Source organism: Talaromyces amestolkiae (assembly GCF_001896365.1).
Source record: "Talaromyces amestolkiae strain CIB chromosome Unknown scaffold8.1, whole genome shotgun sequence".
Taxonomy (NCBI): Eukaryota; Fungi; Ascomycota; class Eurotiomycetes; order Eurotiales; family Trichocomaceae; genus Talaromyces; species Talaromyces amestolkiae.
In genome coordinates, this window is record NW_024468044.1 from 783,628 (window position 1) to 802,011 (window position 18,384).

The 18,384-nt window shown below is 45.3% G+C and overlaps 6 protein-coding genes across 6 annotated transcripts; 3 read left to right on the forward strand and 3 right to left on the reverse strand.

Moving 5' to 3' along the window:
- Positions 1-264: 264 nt before the first annotated feature.
- BHQ10_004823 (uncharacterized protein) lies at positions 265-3,623 on the reverse strand (the record flags this gene model as incomplete). The annotated part of the gene is made up of 7 exons (XM_040877231.1): positions 265-1,347; positions 1,398-1,487; positions 1,543-1,716; positions 1,766-1,909; positions 1,959-3,368; positions 3,427-3,481; positions 3,610-3,623. The coding sequence occupies 7 exons, from the start codon at positions 3,621-3,623 to the stop codon at positions 265-267; spliced, it is 2,970 nt and encodes a 989-aa protein (XP_040733327.1).
- A 927-nt stretch (positions 3,624-4,550) lies between these two features.
- Positions 4,551-4,829, forward strand: BHQ10_004824 (uncharacterized protein; the record flags this gene model as incomplete). Its single annotated transcript, XM_040877232.1, has 1 exon — positions 4,551-4,829. The coding sequence occupies one exon, from the start codon at positions 4,551-4,553 to the stop codon at positions 4,827-4,829; it is 279 nt and encodes a 92-aa protein (XP_040733328.1).
- Positions 4,830-5,044: 215 nt separating this feature from the next.
- BHQ10_004825 (uncharacterized protein) lies at positions 5,045-6,756 on the reverse strand (the record flags this gene model as incomplete). Its single annotated transcript, XM_040877233.1, has 3 exons — positions 5,045-6,528; positions 6,583-6,662; positions 6,722-6,756. 3 exons carry the CDS (start codon positions 6,754-6,756, stop codon positions 5,045-5,047), a joined length of 1,599 nt encoding a protein of 532 aa, XP_040733329.1.
- Positions 6,757-7,869: 1,113 nt separating this feature from the next.
- On the forward strand, positions 7,870-11,985 carry BHQ10_004826 (uncharacterized protein; the record flags this gene model as incomplete). Its single annotated transcript, XM_040877234.1, has 5 exons — positions 7,870-8,125; positions 8,180-8,535; positions 8,612-8,837; positions 8,894-10,202; positions 10,272-11,985. The coding sequence occupies 5 exons, from the start codon at positions 7,870-7,872 to the stop codon at positions 11,983-11,985; spliced, it is 3,861 nt and encodes a 1,286-aa protein (XP_040733330.1).
- A 574-nt stretch (positions 11,986-12,559) lies between these two features.
- BHQ10_004827 (uncharacterized protein) lies at positions 12,560-13,738 on the reverse strand (the record flags this gene model as incomplete). The annotated part of the gene is made up of 1 exon (XM_040877235.1): positions 12,560-13,738. The coding sequence occupies one exon, from the start codon at positions 13,736-13,738 to the stop codon at positions 12,560-12,562; it is 1,179 nt and encodes a 392-aa protein (XP_040733331.1).
- Positions 13,739-14,224: 486 nt separating this feature from the next.
- On the forward strand, positions 14,225-15,616 carry BHQ10_004828 (uncharacterized protein; the record flags this gene model as incomplete). Its single annotated transcript, XM_040877236.1, has 1 exon — positions 14,225-15,616. One exon carries the CDS (start codon positions 14,225-14,227, stop codon positions 15,614-15,616), a length of 1,392 nt encoding a protein of 463 aa, XP_040733332.1.
- Between the last annotated feature and the right edge of the window lie 2,768 nt (positions 15,617-18,384).

The following is an 18,384-nucleotide window of genomic DNA, read 5'->3' on the forward strand; positions in this document are numbered from 1 at the left end:
CACGTGGGGAGCGCCGCGATTACTACTCGTGAGGTCATGCGTGCTCAGCCACGCTCGTTTCCTTTTAGGGCCATATGAGAGTATTAAAAGCTTCAAAATATGAAATGAAAGAGAACACATCATGAATATTTCTCATATATTTTGCGAAAAATATGTCTGGAATCATATATGTACGTGCAAGTAGATAGATACAGCATACATGTGTAAATAAGCATATTTATACCGAAACAGCATAAACGATCATTGTTGCAAGTCCCGAAACCATTATGAATTACTCCTCTCCTGGCTGCTATCAATATGAGTTGTCTGACTAGGTAGCTCAACATCCGAGAATCTTGCAGCGTTGTTGGTACTCGATCCATCCCCTCTGTCGTCTTCATCATCATCTTCATCCGTTGAATCATCATCCATATACTGTAACCCAGCGTTTGTGGTTTCTCCCGATAAAGGATCGATACGGCGTCTGCGTTGAAAATCATGGGAATGGGCCGTGGCTACCAGGTTGCCGAATCGAGACATGGCGTGACTTATTGTTGGACGGCGAGCACGCAGTGTCGTGGGCGTCTTCCCTGCGATTGATGCGGCCTCAAGATCAACGTCATTAGCGACCATAGGTGTAGGATCAGTCGGGTGCTCTCCGCCGCGAATCTCCTCCTCTTCTCTGGCCATTTCTGACTCTCTTGTCTGTATGCGTGACGGGTGATCGGCAAAATCCTCATCCAGCGTATGTTCCTCCAGTTGATAAGGCAAAGGAATGTCTCGTAAAGCACGAAACAGATTGACATTTGTGCAGTGTTCATTTTCGACACGGAAAATCGACCAAACCCCTCTTCTAAATACCTCACTAAAAGCAACTGCGAAACTGAGGAAAGCCGAATGTTGAATGTCGTTGGTGAAGATGGCATAGAATATCCAGTTGAAGCGCACAATCACGTCAATCACAATCGCGACGTAATAGAACCATGCTTTGCGGAAAGCGAGGACCTCACGTAGCATCTTGTTAGACGCATAGAAGTTTCCCAGGCTCCAATCCATAGCTATATCCCAGATCGAGCAATATACCGCATTGATAAAAGCAAAGACAATAAAAAGGATCTGGTATCGGGCATCCCGATCAATGCGGAACAAACTGAGAGTCATGTAGTAGAGAATGCCACAGGTATATTTGCCAAAATTGACCAGATGAGGAAAGACATTCTTCGTGTCACGATATCGTCGGAGGCATTGTAGTCCACGCCATATTGAAGGTAGCGTTGTGAAGAAACCTAACAGTCGAGAATGGCTCGAGTTGCATGTCGGTGGGTTATTCCAAAAATTGGCATAAAGGCAAAAGAAGAGTTCAATGTTCTAAATTCGAATTAGCTGCGTTCCCTCAGAGAGTGTTGAAAAAGACTTACACCCATAGCGTACGTCTGGGAACAGTACATATCGCCCAGGTAGAAATCTCGAAACTCGACGGGGTATAAGCCGGCTAGCAAGAGACGCCACTGTGATCACGTTAGCTTTTTACTGCAGAAAAACGAACCGAAAGTGGAAGCTTACGTTCGAAACGGCCCACAAAAGTCGACTATGATGATAGAACACTTTAAGAGGAACAAAGAGCATCACGACAGTGATGAAGATCAATACAACCGGGTAATATAAGAACATGGAGTCAACCCACGAGAAGTTGACCCACATGAAAATTCCAAGAAGAAGAAAGAAAATAGAGGGTATCTAAAACTGTTAGCGGGCTATCGAAATCCAAAAAAAAATATAGGCATACCTCAGCGAGTTGACGCCAATCCAAAGTGTGGCGAGTGTCGTACTCAAAAACGAAACTATAATTGATCTTTGCTCGAGCCCATAACATACAATCCAAACAGAATAGGATACAATGAAAAACAATCAGAAAATATCCCCCGTATATCTATTTCAAGTTAGTCTCTTGATGTGGGAAAGAAGTAAATGAAACGTACCTGGAGGAGATAGGAAGTCTGCACTTGGACAGTGCTATTTGCATCATTCAAAAGACCAATGGCCAGTATCAAGCCCTGGATACCACTAACGAGTCCAGCAGCTAGAAACAAGCCTATTCGGAAAGTGCTTGGTGAATGGTCGTCGGAGCGACGCTTTCCTCGGAGCTTGGTGACGGCAATCTTTCGGTTCCCCTTCTCGAAGTAGCGAGAGTAGAGGTCCTCAACCACAACCATGTGCCCTTCGACGATCTCACTCTGCACGAAATAGGCTCTATTGACTTTCTCGGACATATAGCGCAATGTAGGTCGCATATCAACGGCCTTGTCGAATTTCTTGTTGATCTTCCGAAAAGCCTTGCGGTTAAGATACGCATATGCTTTTAGCAGTTCCAAACCACGATAATACTCCTGCATAGCGAGTTTGAGCTTCCGCTTTGCTGTTCGATAAGGCACATGAGCAGATTCTGGTCTTCTCACGAAGTCGCGCCAATCGCCTGAAAGCTCCTGACCCATTGGGGTTTTCGGTGTCTGCATGTTGGCTAGTGCGCGAGAATTCTTCCCGAAATGATGCTTCCCAGTAATGGCCTGGGTCCATTTCGTCTTAGGAAATACATTAAGATAGTTCCCGTTGCCGGTCCCTTGCGTAGATCCTGACCGCTCTGCCTCCATCATCTCCGTTGTTCTCTGATCTCTCATCATGTGTAGTTGTCGTCGAAGTTGCTGCAGACGCTCGGTTGCTTCCACCTCTTTCTGCCTGTAGAATGTCTCTATCTTGTCCAACTCGGCATCCAGAAAATCATAAAAGTCGTCCTCTTTCTTCGTCACTTCACTCGATATGTTGGTTTGATAACTCTTTCCCGGTGAATCCATATCGCTGTTCGTGAAAACCCTTTTAAGGAAATTGGCAGTTTTCGAGTATCCATCGCTACCGCCTGCATTAAATCCCCCAGATGGAGTGTTCCCCTTTTTGAAAATAGCTGGTGACGAAGCGTATCTCCGAGGGCGACCAGGTGTCCGTTGAGCTTGCGGCGATCCCGAATCATAAATCGGCGGTCCAATCTGCAGATTCTTATTCTTCTTAGCGGTCCGATCAAGTCCAATCGCAGGAGAGGGGAGCTCGAGATTCGGTAGTTGTTTAGAGTCGTATTGGTTGGGCTCGGAGACTATACTGCCATAACTTCCTACGACGTTCGAAAACCGCGAACCCGGAGTCCTGAGTGGACGCTGCTCGGGAATGTCTTTACGCGATGGTGATCCATTATAATCCAAGGGAAACTGATTCACCGAGGTGGAGGCATTAGGAGGAAGTCGTTGAGATGGGGTGTTTGTAAAGGTGTCTTGGCGTCGGATCGGAGTGCGATTTGCTTTTTGCAGGGCTCTTTGGATTGCCTTGATTTTCTTCTTCCCGAGCTACATTTGACGTTAGAAACGCGATTTTAGCGATAGTCGCTTTTTGGAGAGTAATTACCTTATAATTCAGATATTTAGCCCGCCATTCCGGAACCAATTCCTCGTTGAGCTCTCTGCGATTGCAAATCTAGTGTTAGCTGCGAGCAATGCATTGTAGAGTGACAAGAATCATTCAAACAATTGCTGGAGGGGCATGTAGGCAGGTATGCGATATGATGCGGGAAGAGCAGAGAGAACGTACTTGGCGAACTTCATGGTGCAATGGTATATCCAGTCGCATGGTCGAGATCAGCAGCAACGATCGCGAAACCGCAGAAAGAAGCAGATCATGGAATTCTTCATGAGGAAAAGAAAAAGGAAAGAAAATGACGAGTCGAGATGGTGAACTAGAGCTTGACGATGGGCGAATGAGGAGGAAGCAAGTCACAGTGGCGTCGAGAAAGGACGAAAAAAGGAAAGAGCCGGTTTTTAGCCAGACCCTAGTGGCTGCCTAGATCTTCCCATTTCTCGTTCTTTTCTGCAATTATCTGGACATGTTTGTATGTTATTGTGCCAGAAGTTGAAATTTAAAAGAAGATCTACCGCGAGCCATGCAGGAGACGACCTCAAATATGAGCATTTCAGCACGTGCGGAAAACTGTACTATCATTCGTCAATTGCATCGACTACCTTTTGCAACGTCCGATCCTCTGGAATGTGAGCCGACTTCCATATCGGGCAGTTCGTTTTTCGACTTCATAAACCTATACGACAAAAAGACGCTTGATTATCGGACCGGCTTGCAGTAGTATCAAAGGGTTCTATATACAGTTGAATTGCGTACTTTCTTCGAGGTCTTGTTCTATTTTGATATTTTGAGCCATAATGTCAATTCCGAGTTAGGGTTTTATGACTGCTCATCCTTTAATTCTCGTAACCAACGACAGCAGTGACGTCCTGGATCTTCACAAAAACCACATAGATAGAGATCTAGGAGGAAGTATCATTTCTATCGGTGGTGGCCACCAGGTTGCGTCATGTTATGATCACGATTTTGCCATCAGCCTTATTTGACACTAACAGACGATCTGAAATTAAGACCAGTCACCACCCATCTTCATCGAACATAGTGCCTTATATACTATGAGAACACCATAAAGAAAGTTTGAAAAAAGAGAAGCCATCTATCCAAAACTCAACGTCATGCCGAAAGATTCTCACGTCCTCCCCTCCAAACCCATCGAAACCCACCCCGTGCCCAAAAAGGCCTTTGGTCGCGTGCTCGACGACGACCGTCCAATCGACGATTTTGAAAACACAGTCCGCGCAGAAGAAGCACAGAAACACGCCGAGGAGCTGGGTCCGAGTCCACCGAATCGTTCCGCGGCTAGACATCCGCCTGACCGTCCTCATGCGCCTCATCAGCCTCATGGGAGAGAAGGGACGACGTCGAGCAAATATCGGAGTGTTTCCAAGCATTAAATCACCTAGAATTTGTGGAGAAGATGTCACTTAAATGGAAACATATGTGTTCGGTGAACGGTTTGGTATGAGATTTGTCAACGCTAATATATGTGCATTATCTTAGAAACACTAGCATATGGGTATCAAACTGAAAATACAAGTACAACGTAATATTGCTCTGCAAGTCAAGCTCCACACTCTTTTGCTTGTATATATCGTGCGTAGAGTTAGAATCAAGTCAGCGTGTCAAGATCAACATCCTCCGGCGCCTTGCTTGGATCGATCCGCCAATCTTGATCCCCGTAAGTCAGATTGGTCGGTGAAAAACGACCGTTGAGCGAGTTCAGAGAGTCTGTACGCAAGTGACGCCTCGATGGTACATTCCGCTCCACTTCGCCCTTTGCAGTACTCAGTGAATATTGATCCCCGTTGAAATCGGTTTCGGGTCCTGTGATTTGCAGCGGGACTTCCACCGTAGATTGGCCGCCGGCATATCGTTCTAGTGCATCATAGACATGTCCGAAAACAAGTTCGTCCACATCTGATGCCCAGAGAAAGTCTAGATGCTCGTATCTCGGGATTTCTCGTACCGTAGTCCGCCGCGGCAATTCGCGTAGCATAACACCGATATCAACCAGACTGTCGCTGCCCCCGTAAATCAAGACGATGGGCGACCTGATATTTCTTGTAGGATATCTCACGGGCTTATAGTATCGGCTATTATTACCAACCGCTAAAGGCCCGCCTACCTCGTCGTCATACATTTGAAACGCCTGGTTGCGGATAATCTGAAACCAATGAACGACTGACTTTGTACTGGTGAACGAGTACAAATGAGGATAAGCTGCTAGTTTCTGATGTTGTGATATATTTTCACCAGTCCAATTGAAGAGCATCCTCAATGAAATGTCGATAATTCGCACAAAAATCGGCGGGKACAGAATGGCTTGCCACATAGCGGTAGAGCTGAGAATACTTCTGCGTCCGAAAGCGAGAAAAACGACTTGTGGAGAAGCTTTCATCAACGCGTCGACAATACCGTTGTATAGTCCCGCCGGGGACATGGCAGGTGCTAAAGCAACAAAGACGTCCACTTTTCGGTTCAGCGTCGGGTGAACAGAGAGCGCCGCAAATGCTTGGGCGGTTCCCTGTGAGAATCCAATATATGACAGAGACGGCTGTTTGGTGACATCCAGAATATACTCAATGCTGTCTGGAATATCGTGAAATGCAAACTCGTCGATAGAAAAGTTCCAGAAGTCGGTTGAAGCAGGTGAATTTCTCGTCGACTTTTTGGAATACTTGTTACCGCGGTTATTACCCAACCACACATCGTACCCTCGCTCAACGAGCTGGAAAGGCAAGCATCGTTGTTCGTCAGTCAAGCATACCCAGACCTCGCTGTTCATGAGCAGGCCGTGATGAAGATAGACGACTTTTTTGCGAGTGCTATTTTCCCCAGCATTAACGTAGTCGGCCTCCTCCCCACGACGGTATGGTAATCGGTGAAGACCGAGAAGATAACCATCTTTTGTCTGTACAATATGTTCCTCTGTTTCGTAACCATATATGGAGCACAAATCCGCAAAGTCGACTGTTTGTGCAATTGATTCTGCGACACTCTTTTTTTTCGCACGGAAACCCCTGGTCTGAGTTGAAGCTAAAGCATTAAATAGAGCTTTCGACTGTTGGTAAAAGAAGCGGATTATGGGATCGGCTGCATTGCGATTTTGTTAGCTGTGGCATACGATTTAGAAGGCGATTAACATACGAAGGCACAATGTGACCAGTCGCAAAAATCCTTCGCAAAACACCAACGACAGCGAAGCAAATAGCGCAAGGTACTCGGCCCTGGGCAGATAGTAGTAAGCAACTGATGGAAGACGAATACCTGATTGTTGCTGTCTTACCAGGCAAGCCTCCCAAGAAATGGGACTCGAGGCATTGAGAAATCAATGTCCAAGTATAATGACGGCTAGTGGCTAGTAGCTAGATGGTGAACTAATCAAGACATTTGCTTTGGATAGAACGGGAATAACTTCAGATGCGAGGAATGGGCCTTTGCAGTGAGTATAAAGAAACGATGGATGACGGATGATGCAATGGCATGTGATTGCGCGGTATCATGGAGAAAAGAAAATCCGCCGAGATTTACCCCGTGTTTGAGTCAGTGTTAATTTATCCGTGAACAGCTAACCCTAATGTAGAATTTAGCCCTAATCGACCTATGCCACTCGTTTCAAATACTGTTATATATTGTTGATAGAGAGTGAGGAGGCACTTCATCGTTCTGTTATGAAATGACGCAAGACTATCGGAGTCTTCACTCGTAATTGAATATCATTAGTGGAATTTCTAGGTAGCTTTGGTCCATCCTGATTGATCCTTATTGTCACTAGTACCGTCTGGTTGGTAGTTATATCAGGACGCATGAACAAACATTCTAGCATGACTCTGATAAAGAATATAAGTCATAGAATAGCTCTTTATCTATTCTGCAACAAACAAGAGCGTGAGATGATAAGGTGACTGACAGATGGTTACCCAGGGTATAGCCCTAACCCTATCGCACCGGTGATAATTGATATGTTTCGTAGCTTACTATGTCAGCCTGAAATATGATCGGCGTCTCATTCACATACGATGATGAGTCATATCAGCCTGTATAGACCTCCCAAGAGCCTCATTTAGAAGTAAATATCTCTTCAAGTCGCCAATAGACACAAGAAGCAGAGCAAATCCATGAGTCATTGTTCATGCCTTTTCTAGAGCTGAGAATAATCTCTGACTACCTCAGCACGGCGTCCAATATAGGTAATACAAAGGTCTAGCCACGAAAAGGAGGAAGTATCGATATGAGATTTTAGCGACAACAATGGTGGCGCATTGATAAAGCTGTGTCTGCCTAAAGCTGGCCCTTCCCGTTTCTGGTGGCCGCTTTGACTCACAACCACACATGAATGAAGGAATACCCTATAAAGTCAACCCAAAACATCCTAATGCGGACTTGTAAAACGTAAATCCTCAATCTCACATAAGTCTCTGTATGTGATCAACTATGGAGTCAGTGAGGAAAACGTTCTTCGACCCTTTGGCTACAACCAAAGCCCAGATTCGAGGAATCCTAGCAGAACTCCCCGTTGGCTCTGCACACCCTTACAGCCCCGAGAGCATTCTTCTGTGTCGGACGGACCACGGCATTGATGAAATCGACATCTCATTCTATCCAGCAGACTATTTCTTCAATGCCGTCGATTTGGGAGAGATGGGCGAGGTGCTTTCGAGGCGAATGGCCAACTTCGCGTCTAATCTGGGTGAGTTTTGTAGAATTTCCTCCAGTCAAATTTGCAAAGACTAACAAGGACTAGAACCACTCAAAGATTTTCAAATTCAGCAAGCTCCAGCCTCAACTTTCAGAGTGCCGATAGTGTCAGGCCAAATCACCATCTTAGCGGTCTCTGAACGAAACCCAACTTATTGGGATTTGTGCTTCGCCAATGCAGCGTACACTGTGAGCGATTGGTCTCGACTGAGTACATTACCTGGTATAGACCATAGTGGTGACAAGAATTATGGTAGCGATCTGTTGCATCACGCAACCATCAGCAAGCAGTCTCTTCCAGAGGAAGAGATCTGCGTTTTCATATCTGGTTATCAGTCCACACAGATCACAAGATTCCTGGGAACACATCCTGCAATGCTTGTTGCTAATCATGCAGATAAGGTTAGTGATGACAAACTCATTCGTCCCTATTTCATGTCCTTTTCTTGAGATAGAGCGTGGATTAACATGTTGGTAGGTTCTGTATATCGTCCCTGTGCCGTTGGACGCGGCGACAATAGGAGATGCAGTCGTCTGTTGCCCTTTGGTAATAAAGCGAGATGGAGACTCGCTCGTCTGTTCAATACTGGCAAGTGCGACAACAGATCGAAAAGCGATACACCGTGGTCAGCCGAGCCCTGTTATTTCAGAGGCGATACAACGTGCGGAATTCACAATTTCCCAGCCAAACGCTGCTACACGAGGTAAATCTTATCCCCCAAGGACCCCAAGGAGAAATCATTTACTGATATGTATATAGAACCAAAGAAAATATTAGTCAAAAAACACACGACCTTGGATTCAGAAAGCTTTCGCCAGATTACCGCCAAAGAAAATGTTGTCATCGCCACAAATTCCGCTACCCTGCCCTCGCTGTTATCTTTAGAGAATACCCAAATTATTAGATTTGGTACAGGCATTTCTTTTGAGCTGCAAAATGGACTGCGAAACTCTGACACACAACAATCTACTGTTGTTTTGCCATGCATCTATGGTTCGCAACTCCAAGGCCCAGTTCTATTAGCGACCGGAACCACTCCCTCGAATGTTCCATTTCTTGATGAAATTGCTCTTCGGGATTACTACAAACAACTCAACGATATTGTGGTAATTGTTGACGACCGAATGACCGATAATGCCCGAAACCTCGCACCTTCTTACAGAATCAATGCACTCTTTATCCTGCAACTCAATCCAGAAAACGAGCCGAAGAGTACCGAAGATATCTTGGAGTTGATGAATTCAGCCAACATAAATGCGGTGACAGCACTAGCAGGCCCGCAATCCTTAGTTTTGGTCCAAATATTCGACAAATACTACTTCTATCGAGGCCTTGCTAACCGGGCACGCCTCAACTCGTCTGGACTTGCGTTTGGTTCGGATGTAACATCTCTGCTCGAGTCTTTGGGCACTACAAAATTGCTCATAGATCCAAGAGTAATGCGGATAGTCGATCTTGACGAAGATTCGAATACTATAATCCTCCCAACTTCAGGGGATTTTGTTCGGCCACAAGATCTCCAGAGGATTTTCGAAGAGCTTCCGATCGAAAAGGTACACAGCATAGAAGAAGACATCACTGCAGCAGTTGTACAACTTCAGTCGCTTTTGAGTCAAAAAGACCTACAAGAACTCTCAACGGCCTTGGTCTCTACTCTCTCCGCAAAGATAAACGACGTGACGGCTCCATTGCGGGACATGTATCTTACGTTCCTGGCCCGAGAATACAACGTAGAAGATACTGAATCGGTGAAAAGAAAAAATTCCTTGTTGGGAAATCTAAGAAAAACCACAAAGGAGCTACAAAAGGCCCTTGAGCCGGTGATTTCAAGCCTGGCCAATATGATGTCTTCTCAGACGACTTCGAAGCGAACTCACGATATCAAGCGACTTGTTCGCCAGGCTCAGATCCAGGGGAACGTTGAGGCCGCGAAAACTATGACTTTCGACACACTGGCAGGTTATCTTGAAACTTATGCCGCGGATATGGGAGTCATGCTGCTGAACATTGACACCGTACCGTATCGCCAACTCTTGGGGAACTTGAAAAATACAACCATTGATGCTAGGTATGCAAATAAATCATTTCCCTCCCAATATTCTATTCCCTACACATCATGCTGACTTATAATCTATAGCAAATGTTGTGAACTTGATTCGAGGGTTCTTTATCTCGAGGGTTTCGATGCTGGCATAATCATCGAGCAGTCACAGAACAAACACAACGGCCCTCTCAGAAGCCAGAATGGACACTCATCCCAACCAATTTTGGCTGTACCGTATCTAAATCAAGGTAGAGGGTACGACGGATCAATGCTAGCTTGGGTCTGCTGGGATGAATTTGTCAACCTCGAAAATCCTTACACTGTGAGATGGATGGAGAAGTGCAATGAAGCACATATTGCCGCGCTAAGAATTATCATGAGAAGCACTCTCAGTCAAGCAGTTGCATCTAGAGAGCACAACCTTCAACCAGCCAGCTCGGAGACCGGCCAGCTTATGAGCGCATTGTTAATGGCGGCTATGTCTAAACTCGCGGCAATGAGGACCACCGCGCCAATTGTTGTGTCGGGCCAGGCAGAAGATACTATCACAAGATTAATGCGAGGACTATTTGGAAATTTCTTGACAATAGCTGGCTCCGGGGTGCGTCCTCTGAGCATGGTCTGGCAATTATTTGGGTCAAATCCACAATACGACATTCCCACGAGCCATACTGATTGGGTCTGGTACGAAACAGCTGTCGCTTTATATCCTTATACAGGTTGGCCTCTAAGGCAATTCCTAGAAAATCTGGAGAAGCTTCTTGATAAAGCAATAATACGTGTCGTTACGAAGAATGAGGACATGGCCGCAATCAAGAAAAGTCGCACAGAGGAAATGATCAGATATTGCAAGCTACGAAACATACAGCTTGCCCATTGTCGCACCATCATTACCATTTTCATGCAAATGTTCACAACAGAGAAACTTGACGTCGTGGCCGCTGCAGCACGGCTATTGGAACAGCTTCCACGAAAGTTGGAGAAACAGACTCAAAGCTACAAGAGAATGATCAATTACCTCGAGCATCTAGCCAACGGAGGCCAACCGCGTGTCAACGATAATATTATCGCCGCCTGTGTTTACACCAAGCGCTCAGCTGCCTTTAGCGAGCTCAAGACTAAAATTTCCGAAGCATGTGTGAGCGAGGACTGGTTGAAGGTGAAGCAGTCTTGTCAAGCACTAATAGACAAACATACCGAAACTGCTACTCTTTGGCGCATTCCTCCTGAATCTTTGCATATTCAAAACATGAAGGTGTATAAAGAAGCTTTGGATACAGACGTCAATACTGGCCAAGAAAATATTGCCAAATTGGCTGGACAGATTATCGGCGACGCGGAAAAAAATCGTGTTCCTTGGCAAGTTGGAAAGGCCGGTCAGTTCGGTGACAACATTGAGCATCTGAACGAGGCTTTTCTTCATGAAATTCTGACTGGAGAAAAACTGGAGTCTATCACAACAACTAAATTAGATATTACAATGACCACATCTATCAGCGAAAGAAACATTGACGAAGAATTCGCCGAATTTGGAGTGACGGTGCAGCCTAGCTTCATTTCTACAATGCAGAAAGACCTATCGGCTGAAGACGTCTGCACTATTATTCAGGTTCCTGTGTCGACAATGCGTATTTTTATTAAGGCTCTGAACCCAGACTTTGCCTGGGAAGATCTGGGGCGCAATTTCAAGACGGTCATCTTAGGGTTGTTGAGAGAGCGTTCAAATAGAGCGGAAAGCCGCCCAGTAAAGAAATTGTTGGCTTTGGGGGTTGAGAATAAGGCATTGCAGATACAGAGCTGGAATTGATTTATTTGCATTGTTTTAGCGGTATTGCTATTGACCCTCCATATTCTCACCAGTCTACTGCATGTATCATAGGGTTATGAAATATATTTGGTTCTTACTAATTGTCCAAGCAAAACGCTTATTAATCGTACAACGAAAAAAATATACGGCAGTCTTTCGCGTATGTAGGACTTACTTGGCTTTCGAAACATTCGATCCTCTATGGCTTTATCGCAACCTTACTGGCGTCAACAATTTGATGCTTGATGCTCCTGGAAGAATCAGTATCTCATGGGTAGTTAGGGCATCGCGAACACGTGACTTGAGATCCTGATAGGGCATTTTTTACAATTATACATACTTAATATAAGGGTGAATGGCGAGAAGAAATAAATCCCACTCTTTACTATTTTAAGTTTGTACAAAATTGAAAGAACGTCGACTTCTTGTGTGGCATATTTCCTAGCTCGTTGATATATCCGATGTACGCCCAAGGCGGATATTGACAACAGTCGTATCGCGCCGACTACATAATAAGACATTGAAAATAACATTGAACTCTTCCAGCATTGTAACTAAAAATGTATCAACTTGTCTAAGACGAGGCCTGTACTACTTGGGCCCAATTTGCATAACCATATCTGCCTGGTAGACTTTCTGCGTCAAACAAGCTGGCCAGTACGACCCTATCCTTTTGATCTCCTGTCCACGGTTCGCGTCCATGCTGGGCAATCACATTGTCGAACACAAGGACATCCCCCTGCTCCCACTGATGTAAAACTCTAAGCTCGTCTGTGATACTGGCCAGATGGGCGAGATATTTCTCGGGAATAGGAGTTCCATCTCCATACAGCGTTTGTGTAATGTTCTTTCTTTTTCCAGTTCCTGTCCCAAAGGTATTCTTGTAATATGCTGCCAAACCGGTAAAAAGTGTTGGTAGATTAGTGCTTTGCTGTGTTCGAATCGCTGGCAGCCGATGTGTTACAACTAGTGTCTGGTCGTCATCCTCCCATTTCCAGGTCGTGAACTCGCCTCTTCCATAACGCTTAATTTGATCTTCAATCTTGCGCTTGCGTGTCTCAAGATCATCGCCCTCAATGATCTCTTTACCGAAGGCCTGGCGTAGTGTGGAACCTCCAGCGTACTGCTGTTCAACCTTGTACGTTACCTGGCTAAGTATTCCCTTTTCCGCCAAAGCGTCAATGAATTCAGGGATCTCCCTATTGGCGCGGTTGAAAATTTCCAAGCTCGACGATATCGCGCTTTCACCACCTGTACCTTTTGCGGGAGCTTTATGTGCGTAGAAAAATACATATTCGGGCGCATGTGGCACCTGCGGTGATTCGTTGTGGTTGTATATAAGTACTTCCTTGGGTGCCTCATTTGCTGGAGCGACATTGGGTGCGAGAAGGGGTCGGTCAACGACGATTCCAATTATCTCGTGAGGAGAGTAGCCAAATGCATGCGCAAAGCGGCTAAAGTCGTCTGCAGAGTGGATGGGAAGACCACGGAAGAGAAGAGCGCCGTGGGTGGCGAGTTTCTTGGTCAGGTAGCCATCGTGATCTTTTTGGAGCGATTCCACGGCTGAGACTGCTACATCAAGGGAGGGATTACTCCCAGAAGGACGCAAAGCGAGAGGAATAACAGTATCCTGAGGATGTGGTGCAGAAAGCACACGCTGGTTACTGGATGGAAGAGAGAAAGGTTCGAAGATCGAAATATTTGTTGATAACGCCGGCGACTGCAGCACCGTTTCTTGGCTGATGGATCCCATGGCAAATGTGTGGCGATTATGGTCTATCGTCTGTCTACTTAATAAAATCGGTGTATATAGTAGAGTGCTTTCAGTGTTTCCAGACCTGAAGATAGGTGAATTTAACTTATCTTCGAAGAGAGTTTGCCAATTGGCAATCTGCCTAGACGATCACGAAATCGCCGAGGTAATGCGCCCATTTCGGAGTATGTGCCGCGTTTGTAATACGCGAACCTCTCACCATCAAGGGTTTGGTGGTTAGGTGGTCGGATGTAATGCGTGATTGGATGGATCAATTGTTTTAGTATGATTGTTCAACGCACCGTTTTCTTGCGTGATAGTTGACTTCATACCTTGTGCCGAAAAACGACTCATGCTAGTGTGAATAAAAATGAGTACTGAACTATATAATGTACCCGGCTGATTTTATTGCATCAGACGTGGGATATTCACTCAATTTTCACAGTTTGGCTCGGAACGCATGCTTCTCATGAGATCCCAATCACAATGTCTGCAGAAAACGAGTCCCAAAAAATCAAGACTGTCGGGTCGAAAAATGATAATCATCCCATCCAAGTATACGCGGATGAGGAACCTACCTCTTTGACCGAAACAAAGAGTAAACCACAATTCTTCCGGTCTACATTGTTCCAAATCCTCGTAGTTGGACTATGCGCTTTTAGTGCTCCAGGCATATGGTCAGCCATGAACGGTCTTGGAGTGGGAGGCTCCCAAAGCCCTAACCTCGTCAACGCCGCTAATGCTTTGCTCTATGCTTTTATGACAGTAACCTGTTTTGCTGGGCCATTTATTACCAATGTTATTGGTTTCCGGTCAACGCTTGCTCTCGGATCAGTTGGGTATCCCTTATACGCAGCAGGTCTCTACACAAACAATCGATTTGGGACTACGTGGCTGGTATACTTTGGCGCAGTCGCTTGCGGTCTATCGGCCGGATTCTTCTGGTCTGTTGAAGGAGCAATAGCGACGGGATATCCAGAGCAGCACAAAAGAGGAAGGTATATTGCGACATGGTTCTCGTTTCGCAATATGGGTAATGTGATTGGCGGCGCGATTTCGCTCGCTCTCAACCATAACACACAACATAAAGGAAAGGTTGGGTACCAGACTTATCTTGGCTTCATCGCCATTCAATGTCTGGGTCTTGTTTTTGGGCTTCTATTGTCGAATCCAGAAAAAGTCCAACGGGATGATGGAACAAAGATCGAGGCTCCGAGAGGCATCGATTGGAGGACGGAAGTTCGAGCTATGTGGCGACTCGCTCGTAGCAGGTCTATCTTATTGCTGGTACCGCTGTTTTGGTATTTTGGCTGGATGCAGGCTTATCCAGGGACTTACTTAGCGACGTACTTTACAGTCAGGTCACGCGCACTGGGAAGTTTTATGTCCGCTATTGTGGGCACATTTGCAACCTGGCTTTCCGGGGTTTTGCTGGATGTGCCATGGCACAAAGATCGAAATGTACGCGCAGTAAGCACGTATGTACTCATTGCGGCACTCAACAGCGCAACCTGGATTTGGGCAGTGTATCTTCAGAACGAGTATCGACATACCCAGCCAACTTTAGATTGGAGCAATCAAGCCGCTTTTGCTCGCGGGTTCGGACTGTACATGTTTGAGCGGGTCAGTCTTGGAATGGTTGAAAACTATATTTATTGGTGTATCGGGAATCTGTCTGATTCACCTGGAGACCAGATTCGGTATAGCTCTTTGTTGAGAGGGATTGAAACGGCAGCTGTGGCCGTCTCGTTTGGAGTCCAAGCTGTACCGACTGCGTTGATTGTGACGGCGAGTATCAATTTCGGATTTTGGTTTGTTGCCCTGCCGTTCAGTTACTATGCAACAATTCAGGTGGTAAGGAAGTTTCGAAGCTCATAAGTATGTGGAATCTGACGGGTTATTATCTTACTCAAAGTGTGAGGTAGGGGATGTAAGAGCATATTAATTGATTGATGATAGACTGGCAATATTACATAATTGTGACCACTTGCCAACTCTGCATCATCTCCATATCTCCATTCTGCCTAAATGCTGATTAATATCACTACATTCTGATCTTGATTACTCGGTCGTCATCATATTCTATTCTCACATCAATAACCAAATCGCGTAAACCTTCATCTCCATAACTTCGTGGTCTCAAGAGTCTCAAGATGTGATTGATATTGGAAGAGAAACATTGCTCGCTGCAGCTAAAATTATTTCAAGAATTCCTTGTCCAGTCGATACTTATCACATCAGTTCAGGGAACATCTGTCAACCAATAATGAAGCGGTTCATCTGAGATCCCCATTCTCAATCTCTACATTCACTAATTACAGGGCGTAGTATAGCATGTCGGGGGTCCTAGTATAGAAGCTCACATGGTAGATGAAATTGACTTGACTGATGTTATTGGAAAACCTAAGCAACATCTGGGACCCTTATTCACTATAATCCGATGAGCCGGAGTCATATATCAGCCAGCAAGTCTATAATACCCTTAATGGTCTATTCTCGTTAGTTCTAATATAAATTGGTCCCAAGTTGAAGTGACAAGTAACACTATGCACATATGCACGCATCACTTTTGAGATAGGGCCAATCTCCAATAACAATAGATCTAAAGCCTCCCTGTAACAAGTGTCAATATGTTAAAGAACAACTAGATTCCAAAGAACCTGGCAATTGATATTCACAGACTGTCATTCCTAAGGGTGATATGATTGGCCTCCTTTTCTATTCTTGCCGCGGATTGCGGGGGAGGAAAAGAAAAATGGACATTCAACATGGTCAAGGAGGGGTCTCGAAGCATGTGTACATGTATCATTATCCCATCTTGAGGGGCGGGCAACCGAACCCCTATCCATGCAAATAACAAGACAATAATACGAAAATATAAGATATAAAGATGATTGGTTCATATATTCGTAAAGCCTAGATATGGGGTTCGACTGTGTAGAACATTGCAGGGAGATAAGGTATACAGGTCGATTGAGGAAGTAGTTGCCTTCATAGTCACCCAGACTGTTAGTGGTGTGTCCGCTGTTGGAGGACCAGACGTTGACGGCGCCATTGGAAGAGTGTATTGCAGATAGAGCGGGGCTGCGGCCCGAGTTGTAGTAGACGGAGTTTTCTGTTCATGCCCAATGGGTCGTATTGTTTAAAGCATGCAGGTCAGCTGGAGACATACTGCAGAAGTGATCGCCAACTAATTCGACACCCCAGTGGGTGTCGCCATCGCAGCTAGCTGAGTTTTATGTCACCACATTGATAAAGCTATTGGAGATGGTGATCTTATAGTTTGCTCCTGCGCCATAAGAGCAGTGCTGTCGGCCAAGATATGGTCTATCCAAGACGTCCTGGGTGGGAACGGCTTCTACAGAAAGCTTCAGTAAGGCCATTGCTACCACAGCGGCTAAAGCTGGAAATAGAATAAACTTCATGTCCGAAATAGGAACTCTTGAAATTTTTGTGAGTTCGTCTGAGGGATTCCACGTTTAGCGATGCTGTCTATATGACTTGGTCGGACGACGTTGCGACCTACCTCGAAAAGCAGTTTGAGCTGGGCCTAGTACTAGGTTGGAATGGGAGGCGTAGAATGCTTTACTGATATTTATATCATATATCATGCTGTACAGGTCATCTGAAACTCTACAACTGGTTCCAGAAGTCGGTCATGAAATTTGAATTGAATTCGAATGAATGATATCGTCTTACTTTCTGCTTGTACTTGAAGCATATTATTCTTCTTCATTAGAATAAAGGTATATTATACGAAAGCCGGTCTTAAAATTACCCTGCAAACATACGAACCATTACCTACGGGACTCCAGACAGGCATGTATGGAGAACTTTTTTAATATTCTCAATTTCCTTACGGTATATAATAATGCGTGTTCAGACTCACGGATCTTCCAATAGTATAAAGCAAGTTGATCTAGATCCCTAGCTTCTCTCGGTCGATCTCGCACTGAGCTACTGCCCCATAAGAGATCGTGCTCGTTCCCTTTCCTATGAGCCACAATATGCTAAAATACGAGGATATGGGACGGACAATTAGCTACTCATGACAGAAAGACAAAGTACCTGGCTCGTGGGTTGCCGAGACAGGAATGGTTCTTGTCGATCACACTCGACTTAGCCCTAATCCAGCCTAATTGAGGCTATTCTCCCGTGCCTGATCCAATGGTGCTTCCACCCACGAATTTCCGGGAGCCGCACGGTCTACGTACTTGAAAATGAATTCTTTCTCTTTTTAGTGTCAAAGGTTCTTTTATGTCAGCTTGATGATTTGATTCGAGGATGTCAGTTTAGCTTTGAGAATTGTGGAGAGATCGGCAATTTTTTAAGTACGTGATGCCTTTCAAGGTGCTATGCTCATGATTTTAAAAAAGGTCTACATTTTGCATCACGAACTATTGCTCCTTAACTAGGTACTATTGCACATAATCTACGTAGTGCAGACATGTCAAAGCCCAATAGCGAGCTCACTCCACAGTTTAGTATGATGTGTTGTCCAGCTTCTTTGTTGCGCTCAATGCGCTGGGTGGAAGACCAGATTGTGGCTTKCGCATCGCGGTCAGAACCACGGATCGTCGTTCAATACAACTAGATTAGCTCGACGGAGCTAAGATCATGATGACATCTCTTAGGTTATCGACCGC